The following is a 16,333-nucleotide window of genomic DNA, read 5'->3' on the forward strand; positions in this document are numbered from 1 at the left end:
AAGATGTGGAATTTACCTACACTAAACATTACAAACTTAAGTGTTTAGTGCACTGCATTACAATTTGTCTATAAATTAATATCTCTTACTAGACTATAAGCTACTTGAAAGCAGAATTTATGACAATTTTCTTGTGATCTTAGCAGTACCTGACATTTAGTAGTCTTCCATAAAAACTTACTTGTTCTTTTCTGGCTTTTCACCCCTCCTTCTGGGCTGAGATGGGGGAGACCCCTACTCCCTTGTGGGCTCTTTACGCCCTCCTGCACTCCAAATAGCAGGAGCTGTCTGTGCTTTCCTCTCTTTCCTTCTCAATATAATAAAGCCTCTCTAAGTCCTTGGGGAAAAAAAAAAAACTTGGGCTGCAGAGATTGCTTAGTGGTTAAGGCTTGCCTGTGAAGCCAAAGGACCCATGTTCAATTCCCCAGAACCCATTTAAAGCCAGATGAACAAGGTGGTGCATGTGTATGGAGTTTGTTTGCAGTGGCTAGAGGACCTGGTGCATCCATTCTCTCCCTCTCTCTCTCTCTCTGCCTCTTTCTCTCTCTCTCTCAAATAAATGAATAAATAAAATATTTTTTAACTTGTTAAAGAAAAAGAAAGAGGGCTGGAGAGATGGTTTAACAGTTAAGGCATTTGCCTGCTAAGCCAAAGGATCCTAGTTTGATTCTCTAGTACCCACATATGCACAAGAGGGTGCACACATCTGGAGTTCATTTGTAGTGACTGGAGGCCCTGGCACACCCATTCTCTCTCTCTCTCTCTGCCTCTTTTTCTCTCTCAAATAAATAAGTAAAAAAAATTTTTTTTTTTTGCTTATTTAATTGAGAACAACAGAAAGAGAGAGAGGAGAGAAAGAATGGGCATGCCAGGGCCTCCAGCCACTGCATATGAACTCCAGATGTATGTGCCCCTTGTGCATCTGGCTAACGTGGGTCCTGGGGAATCAAGCCTCGAACCGGGGTCCTTAGGCTTCACAGGTAAGCGCTTAACCACTAAGCCATCTCTCCAGCCCAACAAGTAAAATATTTAAACAATAAAAAAGAAGCCGGGCGAGGTGGTGCACGCCTTTAATCCTAGCGCTCGGGAGGCAGAGATAGGAGGATTGCCATGAGTTCAAGGCCACTCTGAGACTACAGAGTAAATTCCAGGTCAGCCTGAGCTAGAGTGAGACCCTACCTTGAAAACCCAAAAAAAAGAGAAAAAGAAATCTAGACCTTTTTATGAGAGAGAGAGAATTGGTGCACCAGGGCCTTCAGCCACTACACTCAAACTCCAGACGTGTATGCCACCTTGTGCACATGTGTGACTTTGTACGTTTGTATCACCTTGTATGTCTGGCTTATATGGGACCTGGAGAGTTGAACATGGGTCCTTAGGCTTTGCAGGCAAGCACCTTAACCACTAAGCAATCTCTCTAGCCCCTCTATTGCCCAGACTGCTGGTCTTAAACATGAACTACTGGGCTCAAGCAATCCTCCCACAGCAGCATTCTGAGAAGCTGAGACTACAGGCATATGACACCATGCCCAGCTAAGATTTCACTTTTAAGGGCCAGTACACTCCTCCTTGAAATTGTGAACCCAGTGGTGAAGCATATAAAATAATAGTAACATCGAAGTTACAGGCATTACTCAAGTAAGAGTAATTGAATGGATTCAAGTTGGTCTGGGTAGAACTCTAAGGGTAAGTGCTAAGACAAGACTTCCTTTATTTTCCCTCTAATCCCTACAAAGGGAGTAAACACCTTTAGTCTGTTTCATCTACACAGTAATACTTAAAGCTTAAAAAAAAAATTATAGTTTGAGCCGGGCATGGCGACACACACCTTTAATCCCAGCACTAGGAAGACAGAGGTAGAAGGATCACCATGAAGTCAAGGCCACCTGAAACTATGTAGTGAATTCCAGGTCAGCCTGGGCTAGAGTGAAACCCAACCTCATAAAAGCAAAACAAAACAAAAAGTTTATAGTTTGAACCCATGTAATAGCACACACCTTTAATCCCAGCACTTAGGAGGCAGAGATAGGATGATTGCTGTAAATTTAAGGTCAGCCTAGAGCTAAAGAATTCCAGGTGACCCTGAGCTAGAGTAAGATCTTACCTTGAAAACAACAAAATTTTAGTTTGAAAATCCTGAAGCTGAACTTGTTTTATTTATGTACTACTGGCATATTATTTCTTCCATATGTCTAGTCCTGGAAGATACTTAGAGCAGTAAGATGGTCTCATCCCTTTATGATTCTCACACTAAGGAGAAGGAGACATGCAAAAACAATTATGAGATTACATAATGTGCTAGCAAAAGATAAGATGTTATATTTCTCTATCTGCCATTGCCAATTTACTTAACTATAAAGGAGGAAGGAATCTTTATGGTTCTATATAACCTTTTATGTGCTTTTTCCTTACTGCTGTGAAATTCTGATTCAACTTCTGTGATACCTATGGAACAAGTGATACCCCAAAGTGGGAGGGATAATAGAGGGACAGAAGAATCCACTATAGGCCTGTCTAAAGAAGCTGGTACCCTGTTGCCCATAGATATGAATGAAAGCAGACTCCCTGTGTACCAGCACGTGCCTGTGGCTACAGGCTGCTCAAACAGCAGTGAGTCCTACCTGTCATTGGCCCTAGAAGTTGCTCTTATGGGCATGGGTCAACAGAGGGTGATGCCTGAAGGCCTCTATGCACAGGACAAGGTGTGCCGCAACGAGGAGCAACTCCTAAGCCAACTCCAGGAGCTGCAGCTGGATGACGAGCTAGTGCAGACGTTACGGAAACAGTGCATGCTGTTGCTTGAAGGTAAGTAGAAGAAAGGGCTATGGTATTGGTATCTTTGGCTGTGTCTCTGAGCGCCCCTCTCAGTACAAGTACGGGAATACTTATGACATTAAAGTGTAATGATGAGCTAGGCATAGTGGCATTCACTTTTAATCCTAGCAGACGTAGGATCACCATGAGTTTGAGGCCAGCCAGGACTACATAGAATTCTAGGTCAGCCTGGGCTAGAGTGAGACGCTACCTTGAAAAACAAAAATAAATAAATACATAAATAACATATAATAAAGGTTCCCATAGATAACAAGCAAGCAAACATGGGACCCTGGGATCTTATCTAGGCTGGTAAATGAAAGCATTCAATAATAATAATAATAACTGGCTGGCTTGTCTTCTTCCTTCAGGGGGCCCTTTCAGTGGTCTAGGAGAAGTCATCCACAGAGAGAGTGTGCCCATGCATACCTTTGCCAAGTATTTGTTCTCAGCTCTGCTGCCTCATGATCCAGACTTGTCCTATAAATTAGCCTTACGTGCTATGAGGTAAGTAGCCCATGTCCACCCTAGTTGCTTCCACCAAAGCAGAATTCTCCAGTACTGTCTTTCTTTGCTTATCCTACTTTCTTCCCTTCCCTTCTTTGTCTGTTTTCTACCACTAAGCTTATCTTTCAATGTTTCATGTATTTTCATATGCTCTAAGATTGCTTTTCTTTTTATTTATTTATTTATTTGAGAGAGAGGAGGAGAGAGAATCAGCACACCAGGGCCTCAATCCACTGCAAATGAGCTCTAGACACATGTGCCACTTTGTGCATCTGGGTTACATGGGTAGTGAGGAATCACTCCCGGGTTCTTTGGCTTCACAGGCAAGTGCTTTAACTGCTAAGCCATCTCTCCAGCCCTTTTTTTAAATATTTTTATTTATTTATTTGCAAATACAGAGAGATAGAAGTGAGACAGAGAGAACAGGTGCACCAGGGCCTTCAGCCACTGCAAATGGACTTCAAATGTATGCACCACTTTGTGCATCTGAATTAAATGGGTACAGGAAAATCAAACACAGATTGTTAGGCTTTGCAGGCAAGCACCTTAATAGTGGAACCATCTTTCCAGCCCTTATCTGAGATTTCTACGTGGGATTCTTTGTTGGTGACCCACTTGGCTCCCTGGCCACTCATGGTGAATTATATGATAAAGCCCCTGAAAAATCAAAAGGTATGCTGCTTCTAGAACTTGACCCTCCCTGTTCTAGAGCCAATTAGGTAGCCTGAGAAAGGATTTTTAAGCTCTTCTAGAACTCAGCTTCCTGGTTCCCAGGTAAAAATTCTCAAGAAGAATCTCAGAAAAGAAGAGATGACTATGTGTATCCCAAGACCTGGAAACAAGGAACTATGTGAATTGCATTTCCAAAGTAGAATAAGATCCTTGGTTTAGGCAGGTGGGCCTCAGAAGTGTTGCAGACCATACAAAAGAAGAATTTTATTTAAAAACAAGCCAGGCATTGTGGCACAGGCCTTTAATCCCATTACTCTGGAGGCAGAGGTAGAAGGATCAACCATGAGTTCGAGGCTACCCTGAGACTACATAGTGAATTCCAGGTCAGCCTGGGCCAGAGTGAAACCCTACCTCAAAAAAATAATAATAATAATAATAATTGAATTAAATTCCTTGGCATATATTTCTTATGGATTTTAAAAACAAACCTGTGGGGGTGCAAGGTGCATGTACCCTGAAGAGTGGTCGGCGCTCCTAGTTTCGGGTCAGGCCATTCTCCCGCCTCTTCGGCCTCCGTCATGGCTAGCCGCGGCAAACCTGAACACAGTGAGGGAGACCATGAACGTTCTACTTGAGATTTCAAGGATTTTGAATACTGGTTTAGATATGGAAACCCTGTCTATCCGTGTATAGCTTTGTGAACAAGGAATTAACCCAGAAGCTCTATCATCAGTCATTAAGGAATTTCGCAAGGCTACTGAAGCACTGAAGGTTGCTGAAAACATGACAAGCTAACTTCCTAGAGAAGTGCTGATGAGGTGCCAAGTTTTGCAAGAAACTGAAGATTGCGTTGTTGTCAAGAATGTGCAGTGGGGGCTGGAGAGATGGCTTAGCGGTTAAGCGCTTGCCTGTGAAGCCTAAGGACCCCGGTTCAAGGCTCGGTTCCCCAGGTCCCACGTTAGCCAGATGCACAAGGGGGCGCACGCGTCTGGAGTTCGTTTGCAGAGGCTGGAAGCCCTGGCGCGCCCATTCTCTCTCTCTCCCTCCCTCTATCTGTCTTTCTCTCTGTGTCTGTCGCTCTCAAATAAATAAATAAATAAATAAATTTAAAAAAAAGAATGTGCAGTGGAATGAGTGCACACAACAGTATAGAAAATGGGTCCTTCTTAGAAGAGCTATAAAACCATAGCTTCAGAAATCGGTGGAGGGTGGTTTACAGAGCGAACTAGCAGATGAGATGTATTTACATCACATCTGACTTTTTTTTTTTTTTTTTTTTTGGTTTTTCGAGGTAGGGTCTCACTGTAGCCCAAGCTGACCTGGAATTCACTATGGAGTCTCAGGGTGGCCTTGAACTCATGACAATCCTCCCACCTCTACCTCCCGAGTGCTGGGATTAAAGGCGTGTGCCACCATGTCCAGCACATCTGACTTTTTTAATGGTCTCAGTGCTCTGGCACTGCTAGCTTCTTATTTATGTGTTCCTTATTTATAGTGCCAATAGCTTTACTTTTCAAAGCATTCTGGCTGTCAGATATGCACGTCTGCTGTGCCTGGTTGAAGTTAGTGGAACCCATCAGCAGTGATGTCTAGTAGTTATGACTAGTTGACATTTCCATTAGAAACTTTAATTTTGAGTTGTTTATGCATAATAACTGCATTTATGTTGCATTGGTCTGAGAGCTGACAGCATTTCAGCTACCATTTGCAAATTTTTGATTTAGAGTCCCTCTCTTTCACAGTCTTGGTTTTTAAATTAGGAACATTAGGAAACATTTCTTCTAAACTGTTTAGTTTTTTAAAATTTTTGAGCCAGATCATTTGTTTATTGACTCAAAAATGACTTTCTAGAAGCTTAGTTTGTAGGGCTGGGGAGATGGTTCACTGGATACAGCAGTACTTGCTTCACAAGTGTGAGAATTTTTGGAATCCATAGATCACATGTAAAGCTGTTTACATCCAATCAAAATATTACTTGAGAACATTTTTATAAGAGTATATAAAGTGTCGGGCGTGGCGACGCACACCTTTAATCCTAGCACTTGGGAGGCAGAGGTTGGAGGATCACTGTGAGTTCAAGGCCACCCTGAGACTACATAGTGAATTCCAGGTCAGCCTGAGCTAGAGTGAGACCCTACCTCAAAAACACAAAAGGGAAAAAAAAAAGTATATAAAGTGAAAAGGCCAACATGCAAAATTCTTTTTGACTTTTATTATATAAAAGTAAACCTAATATGTAAGTACAATGATTGAGATGGGGAGGTAATATGATGGAGAATGGAATTTCAAAGGGGAAAGTGTGGGGGGGGGGGAGGGAATTACCATGGGATTTTTTTTATAATCATGGAAAATGCTAATAAAAATTTAAAAAAGAAAAAAAATGTAAACCCAATAGATCTTGAATGATCACTTAATCACTGCATTGTTAATGTGTTTCAACAGATTACATAATGTTTTCTGAAGAAGTAATGCTTTCTATTCATTAAACAAAAACTAGTGAGATGTATATCAAGAATTTTAAGTATGGTTTTCCAAAACTAATTTTGCATGTCATTCTTTTTACCCCTTAAAGTTTTAAGTCATCAAACTGACGGCTTGAAAATAAATTCTAGAAAATTTATGAGGATTGGTTCTGCTGTAATTGCAGAATCTCAATGGAGTCTTATTTCTTATTTGTAACGCTGATATGGATTCAGTCTGATTTTATTGGTTTTTAACTTGTGTTGACATCACTTTAAAATGACAGTACAAGAAACATGTTCTCTTCTGTTGTATTTTCTATTAGACAAGCTAAAATGGTTTTAATAACATTTAGTAGTAGTAAGTAGCCATCTTCTCTCCTTTTCAGCAGATCTCAGCTCTTGATCAGGCACAGTGGTGTATGCCTGTAATCTGAGTTACTTAGGAGGTTAAGGCAAAAGAATCACAAGTCTAAGGACAGCTTGGAGTACAGAATACAGGGAGGCCCTGCTTCAAAAGACCAAACAAAAAAATCATGGCTTTTGGCCATTTTGATTTTTTTAAATGCCTATTATGTTTACCAATTCAACTGCAATGTCTATTATTGGCAGAGCAAGTTAGGAAACAGGGATGTAAGGGATCGGTAGTAATTACTGCACGTAAGGCATGGTGAACACTGGAGTCCTTGTCTCAGACCTACCTTTACTCTGATGTAAGGGATTGGTAGTAATTACTGCACATAAGGCATGGTGAAAACTGGAGTCCTTGTCTCAGACTTACCTTTACTCTGATGTAAGGGATCGGAAGTAATTACTGCACATAAGGCATGGTGAAAACTAGAGTCCTTGTCTCAGACTTACCTTTACTCAGATTTACTTATATTTCTAGGCCATGAAGATTTATAGTTCTATTTATGATTTTGTAGATTAAGTTATTTATGTATGAAACAAAGTGGGAAAATATATTAAGAATGGGCTATGTTTACAGAGGACTTCTTTAATGTGCCACATTTCTTAATTGTAAACATATTTTAATGCATTTTAAGAAAGCATTGATACAGTGGCATGCATGTTGTCATTGACAAAAATAAAACCAGTTGGTGTTACTGGCATGCATGCATGTTTGATTTATTAAATGCTTCTGTGAATTCAGCGGTGTTTCTGTGGGTAGTTTATTAAGGTATTTATTATGTTTATGACTTTAAAAATAGGTTATGCAACTTACTACTTAGGCATTAAGCTTGAAGTATTGACATGGAATTATTCTCCTTGGTAGTGAGAGGAGATAGCTGTAATAATGTTGCCCAAGGCTTTAACACAAAGTTGGCAATTCGAGAATTAATAGTATATTTTTTCAGTATATATTCAGAGAAGAGCTTCTTAGTGGGCCATTATGAAACTTATTTACATGTTGTTCCAACTATATGATAAAGTTTTCTAATGACTGGATCAAATACCAATCTTCAAATATTTAATTAAGATTAAAAACTCAGTTTCTCAGTCTCACTGACCACCTTTTATTGTGGTAAAATATAACATGAAGTTTGTCATTATATTTAAGTTGGGCAGTTTAATGGCATGAAGATTTTTGTAGACCTCACCATCCCATCTTTAGAACTTTCTCATCAACCCAAACTGCAACAACATACTTAGAAATAAGAAGTCCTCATCCCTTGAAACATAAAAAAGAAAATAAAAACAAACCTGTGAGCTGGGCATGGTGGCACACGCCTTTAATCCCAGCACTTGGGAGGCAGAGATAGGAGGATCACCATGAGTTCGAGGCCACCCTGAAACTCCATAGTGAATTCCAGGTCAGCTGGGCTAAAGTGAGACCCTACCTTGAAAAACCACCAAAAAAAAAAAAAAAAAAAAAAAAAATCCTGTGGCTCTGTCCTTGTCTTTGAATTCCACTTATGGGGCTGGAGAGATGGTTCAGCAGTTAAGGTATTTGCCTGCAAAGCCTAATAGCCCCAGTTAGATTCCCCAGTGCCACATAAATCCAGATGCATGGAGTGGTACATGGATCTAAAGTTGATTTGCGGTAGCTAGATGCCCTGCCATGCCCATATTCTCCCTCCCTCCCTCTCTCTCTCTCTCTCTCTCTCTCTCTCTCTCTCTCTCTCTCTCTGTGTTCTCTGTGTGTGTTCTCTCTCTCTCTTTCTCTGCTTGAAAATAAATAAAATATTTTTTTAAAAGGGCTGGAAAGAGGGCTTAGCAGTTAAGGCACTTGCCTACAAAGCCTAAGGACCCAAGTTCTATTCTGCAGTACCCACATAAGCCAGATGCACAAGGTGGCACTTGCATCTGGAGTTTGTTTGCAGTGGCTAGAGGCCCTGGAATGCCCATTCATTCTCTCTCTGTCTCTACATATTTATCTATATGCCTCTTTTTCTCAAAAATAAATATTTTTAAAAATTCAAAACTTGTGGTAGGAACTATTAAATTTGAGTATTCCAAGTACCCAAATATTCACCTGACATTGAAATAATATCATAGGTTTAAAATCCTATGTTAGTCCTTTCCTAGCCAATTCTTCCCCAGTATAGACCATGTTCTCTAAAGAAGCTTGGAGTAGCTAGTGTCTACAGAATAACTAATGACTCTTTCTGCATTCTCTAGGTTACCTGTTCTAGAAAATTCGACTTCTGTAGGCGACACTTCTCACCCTCATCATATGGTGTCTGTAGTGCCCAGCCGTTATCCTCGTTGGTTCACGCTTGGACATTTGGAATCACAACAGTGTGAACTGGCCTCCACCATGCTTACTGCTGCCAAAGGTAAGTATAGACATTAAACTCCAGCGCCCCTACTATCCCTACTATGCCTCCCCACCCATAGCCTGTCAGAGACTTGGCCTGCCTCCTGGAGAAGAGAAGCAATTTGTTCTGTCTTGACCAGATCTTTATGTTGACTTCTAATAAGAAGGGTCCCAACCAAAACTTTGCCCTAGTTACTAAATGTGACACTCTGAAACATAGAACCAAGTGATTTTTTTGTTTGGTTTGATGTTTGTTTGTTTGTTTGTTTTTCGAGGTAGGGTTTCACTCTAGCTCAGGCTGACCTGGAATTCACTATGTAGTCTCGGGGTGGTCTCGAACTCACGGTGATCCTCCTCCATCTGCCTCCCGAGTGCTGGGATTAAAGGCGTGCACCACCACCACACCTGGCCCAAGTGATTTTTAAGTACACTTTGAAATGTAACGTTCCATACAATAAAGTCAGGTTACTTTTCCAAGCCTCAGTTTCCTCAAGGGTCATTGGAAAAGTAATGAACAAGTAGAGCTATAAATCTCCATTCAGTATTGTTGCAGTCAGGTTTGCATTGCCAGCAGAAATCACCTGACCAAGAGCAGCTTGTGGGGAAAAAAGGTTTATTTTTGTTTACAAACATGAGGGAAAGCTCCATGATGGCAGGGGGAAATGATGGCATGAGCAGAGGGTGAACATCACCTCCTCGGCAACATAAGGCAGACAGCAGCAACAGGAGAGCATGACAAACAGTAGCAAGGGGAAACTGGCTATAACACCCATCAGCCCGCCCCCAGCAATGCCCTGCCTCCAGGAGATGTTAATTGCCAAGTATCCATCAGCTGGGAACCTAGCATTCAGAACACCTAAACTTATGAGGGACGCCTGAATCAAACCACCACCAGTATCAAAGTTTGTGATTATTCCAGTGTCCTTGGTCAAGAGGTAGCGAGTCCAGAATGACTGGCTCTTTAAGCTTACATAGTCTCTGTTGACTAGGCAGGCTTCATTACAAAGAAGTGAAAAGCACTTAGATGAAGAGCTGTAGTGAAATGCTTGTTACCATGGGCTCTTGAGTATTTTGTACCAGGAAATGACATGATTTTTAAAGTGTTTTTATTTATTTATGTGAGAGAAAGGAAAAAAAAATTGGTGCTCCAGGGCCTCCAGCCACTACACACCCATATTCATTCATTTTGTCTCTCTCTCCTCTCTCTCACACATAAATCAGTAAACAAAAAGGAAAAGATTCACATAAGCCAAAATAAAAATTATCAACAAGCCAATAAAAATTAAAGGACTTGAGTTCACATTTTATAGAAAAAGAGATACAAATGACTTCTATAATTTTTTGTTTGTTTGTTTTTTGAGGTAGGGTCTTACTCTAGTCCAGGCTGACCTGGAATTCACTCTGTAGTCTCAGGATGGCCTCAAACTCACAGTGATCCTCCCACCTCTGCCTCCTGAGTGTTGGCATTAAAGGCGTGTGCCACCACACCCTGCTCAACCTCTATAATTTAATTATTTTTTTTAAATTTTAAGAGAGGATCTCCTAACAATACTTAATATGTATCGTAGGCTGGTATCAAGTTCATAATCCTCCCACCTCAATCTCCTACATGCTGAGATTACAGCTATGCATCACCGTGCCCAGCTGCAAGTGACTTTTACAAAATTAAAATGGCTAGTGTCATTTGAGAACTACTAAACACTTGCTCTGAGATGTGATTTTTTTCACCAGTCTTACTAGCAAAATCAGTAAATTTGGTAAGAAACACCCATGTGGGGTGTGATGGTAGCCTGGCATGGAGCATCAGATTCCAAGCAGTATACGAGGATGACTGCACATCCAAGAATGCAGTGAGCACAGACATAAGAAACCTGAAGAAAACTGAACTAAAGCACAACTTGCTTAAAACCAATCATAAAACAAAAATCTTTGAGCTAGTGATGTAGCATAATGATACAGTGCTTGCCTAAGTTCAGTCTCCAGCACTACCACAAAGAAAGAAAAAGAGAGGGAGAGGAGGAAGAGAGGAAAGGTGAGAAGAAGAAAGGAGGGGAAGGGCGGGGAGGGGAGGGAAAAGGAAGAGAAGGGAAGGAAAAAGGCAATATAAGCCATCAGATAGTTGAGGGGAAAAAACCTTTGATTTAAAAGGGGTCTCCTCTGATCTGAAATTCATGATATAGACCAGGCTGGCCTTATACTCTTTTTAAAATGTTTATTTATTTATTTATTTGCAAGCAGAGAGACAGACAGAGAGAATGGGTGCTCCGGGGCCTCCAGCCACAGCAAAGGAACTCCATATGTGTGCGCCATTTGTGCATCTAGCTTTATGTGGGTACTAGGGAATGGGATCCAGGTCCTTAGACTTTGCGGGCAAGTGCTTTAACCACTGAGCCATCTCTCCAACCCTGGCCTTTATACTCTTGATCCTCCTGCCATAACCTTCCAAGTGTTGGGATTGCAGGTTTGTGCTACCATATAACCAGCAGAAGAAAACAGTAACAAACTGGAGGAATAGTTTTAGGTTAATCACCTCAATAAATAAATAAATAACATAGCGATTGACACAGTGGCTCAGCAGTTAAAGGCACTTGTTGCAGTGTTTGCCAGTCCTGGGTTCCATTCCCTAATACCCACATAAAGCCAATTGCACAATGTGGAGAATGTCTGGAATTAGCTTACAGAGGCAAGAGGCCCTTGTGTGCCAATACTCTCTGTGTCTTTCTCTCTCTCAAATAAATAAATTTTGTTTGTTTGTTTCTCTGGTTTTTTGAAGTAGAGTCTTGCTCTAGCTCAGGCTGACCTATAATTCACTCAGTAGTCTCAGGGTGGCCTTGAACTCACAGAAATCCTCCTACCTCTGCCTCCCAAGTGCTGGGATTAAAGGCATGCACCACCACGCCTGGTTTATAAATAAAATTTTTAAATGAATGTACATAACAGGAGCTGGGGAAGATGGCTCAGTGGATAAATCACTTGCTGTGCAAGGGTTAGGACTGGAGATCCCCAACAATCTCACAAATGCCAGGTGGTCATGGTGGCCTGCCTATAATGCCAGCACTCCTGAAGCAGAGACAAGGGATCCCCTGGCCAAGCCCAATAGCTAGACTAGCCATATTGGCAAGCTATGGGTTCAAGTGAGAAACCTTGCTTCAGTAAGTGAAGTGGAGAGTTATTGAGGAAGATATCTGGCATTAACCTGTATCCACACACACATGTACACCATAACAACTAAAATGATTTTAAAATATATAAATAAATTGTAAAAGTACTTTTAAGGCTATACATAGTGATGAACACCTTTAATCTCTACACTAGGGACGCAGAGGTAGGAGGATTACTCTAAGTTCAGCCCTAGCCTGGTACTACAGGGTTGAGTTCCAGCTTAGCCTGGACAAGAGTGAGACCCCATCTCTAATAAACCAAAACAAAAAAGTACTTGAAAAAAATTGTATGCTAGGCACAATACCATATACATATAATCCTAACATTTAATAAGTGGAGAAAGGAAAAATCCAGAGATCAAGGCCAGCCTGGGTCACCATAGCTAAGACCCTGTGTCAAAAAAGAAAAACAAGGACTGGAAAGATGGCTTAGCGGTTAAGTGCTTGCCTGTGAAGCCTAAGGACTCCGGTTCGAGGCTCATTTCCCCAGGACTCACGTTAGCCAGATGTGCAAGGGGACACATGCGTCTGAAGTCTGTTTGCAGTGGCCAGAGGCCCTGGTGCGCCCATTCTCCCCACCCTCTCTCTCTCTGTGTGTGTGTGTGTGTGTATGTCTCTTTCTCAAATAAATAAATAAAATATTTTTTTAAAAACAAATCCCAGCCATGTGTGGTGGCACACACCTTTAATCCCAGCACTCGGGAGGCAGAGGTGGGAGGATCACACTGAGTTCAAGGCCACTCGGATAATACAGAGTGAATTCCAGGTCAGCCTGGGCTAGAATGAGACCCTACCTCAAAAAACCAAAAAAAAAAAGAATCCCTCACTTTTGAGTTTTCATCTTGATTTTGAACTCACAGTTTAAGGATTACTTTAAGTATCAGAAGAGACTTTAGACCTTGGATTTTTAAACAGTATTGACATAACTATGGAGATTTTTGAGTTGGAACTTAATGCATTGTGCATTATAAAATGGTTATGAAACTATGGGACTAAGGAAGGAAAGTTAAAGCTTTAAAAGTGTTATATTTGGGGGCTGGAGAGATGGCTTAGTGGTTAAGCGCTTGCCTGTGAAGCCTCAGGACCCTGGTTCAATGCTCAATCCTCCAGGATCCACATAAGCCAGATGCACAAGGTGGCACATGCATCTGGAGTTCATTTACAGCGGCTGGAGGCCCTGGCATACCCACTCTCTATCTATCTGCCTCTTTCTCTCTCTCTCTCTCTCTCTCTCTCTCTCTCTCTCTCTCTCTCTCTGTTTCTCTCAAATAAATAAATAAACAAAAAAAATTTTTTTAATGTTACATTGGGGCATGGTGGTATGTGCCTTTAATCCCAGCACTCAGGAGGCAGAGGTAGGAAGATTACTGAAAGTTCAAGGCTATCCTGAACAGTCAGTGTGGGCTAGACTAAACAAGGGTGTTATGTTTGGGTGTCAAGTTGACAGGTGGTGAACTTCTTATAGTTTAAATTAATAGGCTACTTGCCAGGAGCCAGATTCACCTGAAAATGAAATTCTGGGCATACTTATTAAGGGTTCTCAAGATAAAGTTTGTCTCTGCTCAAGACTGTACAGAATTATTTTGGTAGTTTGATTTGAGGTGGGAAGGCTCATTTTAACTGTGAGTAGGCCCATTTTGTAGGCTTTAGTCCTGGGCTGTAGAAAAGAAAGCTGGCTAAGCACCAGCATTCATCTCTCTGCTTCCTCACTAGGGAATCAATGTAACCAGCTGCTCAAAGCTTCTGCTGCTATGGCTTTCCCACCATGGTGGACTCTAACCTTGAAAGACAGGTTGAAACAAGCCCTCTCCTCATTAAGTTGATTCTCCTGATGTGTTTAGTCACAGCATTGAGAATATAATCACTTGGTTAGTTTATTTCAGTTCATTATGATTATGATTATTAACAATTGTGAGTGGGACTTTTTCCTTGATTTTTTTCTTCCATGTATTTTGTTATTGGTCTATATGAAGATTACTAATTTGTGTGTGTTAATTTTGTCTCTTGCAACTTTGGCGAAAATATTTATCAGTTCTAAGAGTTTTCTTGTGGACTGTTACTGTCTCTTATGTCTCTTATTCTGATATGGAATTATACAACTTTCGTGTAAGGATACTTTGACTTCTTCCCTTTTAGTTGCTTTTCTTCTCGTACAGTGCTAAGGGTCTTAGTACTATATTAGGTAAGAAAAGAATGCATGACACCATTTTCTTCTCATGATTTAAGTGAAAATGGTTTAGCTTTCTCCAATTAATATTAGATTGGCTATAGGCTTTTTCATATATAACTCTTATGTTGAGATATGTTTCTTCCAAGCCTAGCCCCTTCAGGACTTTTTTTTATGAAGTGATGTAGGAGTTGGTCAAAACCTTTTCTGCATACAGTGCGATTATCAAATGATGTCTGTCCTTGAGTCCATTTGTATAATGACATTTATTGACTGTGTATATTGAATCATGTCGGTGTGCTTTTGGAATGAATCAAGCTTGATTATTTAAAAAAAAAAAATCCCAGGGCTGGAGAGATGGCTTAGTGGTTCAGGCGCTTGCCTGCAAAGCCTAAGGGCCCATATTTGACACTCCAGATCCATATAAGCCAGATGCACAAGGTGAGGCAAGTGCAAGGACACACATGCCCACTAGATGGCACAAGCATCTGGCATTCAAGTACAGTGGTTAAAGCACTGGTACAACAGTTCTCTCTCTCTCTTTCTCTCTCTCTCTTCAAAAAATAAAGAATCCAGACTGGAGAGATGGCTTAGTGGTTAAGCGCTTGCCTGTGAAGCCTAAGGACCCCAGTTTGAGGCTCAATTCCCCAGGGCCCAAATTAGCCAGATGCACAAGAGGGCTCACACATCTGCAGTTTGTTTGCAGTGGCTGGAGGCCCTGATGCACCCATTCTCTCTCTATCTGCCTCTTTCTCTCTCTGTCTGTTGCTCTCAAATAAATAAATAAAAATGAACAAAAAATAAAGAATCCCATAACAATGAAATATCTTTTCAAAAACAAAGATGAAAGTCAGGCATAGTGGCTCATGCCTGTAATCTCAGCACTTAGCTGAGATAAAAATCATCATGAGTTTGGGACTACCCTGGGCTATAGAGTAAGTTCCAGGATAGACTGAACTATGGTGAAACCCAGTCTCAAAACAATAAGTGAAGCCAGGTGTTGTGGTACACACCTTTAATCCAGCACTCGGGAGGATCGCTGTGAGTTTGAGGCCAGTGTGCAGCTACAGAGTTCGAGGTTAGCTAGGCTAGGGTGAGACCCTACCTAGAAAACAACCAAAAAAAGAAAAAGAAAACAATAATAATTTTTAATTGTTTCTGGTATTCAAGAACCTGAGAAGATAGTGGGTCTCTGGCAGAGACAGATCAAAAGATGGAAAGAAGTGAATTCTTGTGGTTGCCTGGAGCATGAGAACCACAAGTGGTTCAGGAGAGAAAGCTTGACTGTCAAGCAGGACAGGAATGTTCAGAAGCATTCGATAAATCGACAGCACAGTTCAACTAGTGCCTGTTGCAGTCAGTTTACTGTCCAGGGAAACTAAAACAGACCTGTCTCTGCCTCTTTCAATGCCTATAGGAGACACTCTGAGGCTGCGAACTATTCTAGAAGCAATACAGAAGCACATCCATTCTTCCTCCCTCATCTTCAAACTGGCCCAAGATGCTTTCAAGATTGCTACTCCCACAGACAGTAGTACAGACAGCACTCTGCTCAATGTTGCTCTGGAGCTGGGGTTACAGGTATGGGAAGAAGTGGGATGTCCCAACTTTAGATATCTGCTCTGTGACAATTGGCAAAAGATTCCTGAATGTCTGAGAATGGGCCAGTGATTCTTTCTACCCCAGAATACAAATCCCAGACTAGACAAAAGTAAAGACTCTATAAGTGGGGCTCTATTTTTAAGTTGAGATCAGAAGCAAAGTAGCTTTAGGCTGTGTAGCATCCCTATCT

At 41.2% G+C, this 16,333-nt stretch overlaps 1 protein-coding gene across 1 annotated transcript in view; it reads left to right on the forward strand.

The window, feature by feature from the left end:
* Window positions 1–16,333, forward strand: part of Zswim5 (zinc finger SWIM-type containing 5) — a 188,695-nt gene that overhangs the window by 168,459 nt on the left and 3,903 nt on the right. Inside the window, exons 9-12 of the mRNA XM_045149577.1 lie at window positions 2,545–2,805; window positions 3,186–3,321; window positions 9,075–9,232; window positions 15,959–16,122. Coding sequence (XP_045005512.1) covers window positions 2,545–2,805; window positions 3,186–3,321; window positions 9,075–9,232; window positions 15,959–16,122 — 719 coding nt within the window. The remainder of the gene's footprint in view (window positions 1–2,544; window positions 2,806–3,185; window positions 3,322–9,074; window positions 9,233–15,958; window positions 16,123–16,333) is intronic.

Source organism: Jaculus jaculus, chromosome 5 (assembly GCF_020740685.1).
Source record: "Jaculus jaculus isolate mJacJac1 chromosome 5, mJacJac1.mat.Y.cur, whole genome shotgun sequence".
Taxonomy (NCBI): domain Eukaryota; kingdom Metazoa; phylum Chordata; class Mammalia; order Rodentia; family Dipodidae; genus Jaculus; species Jaculus jaculus.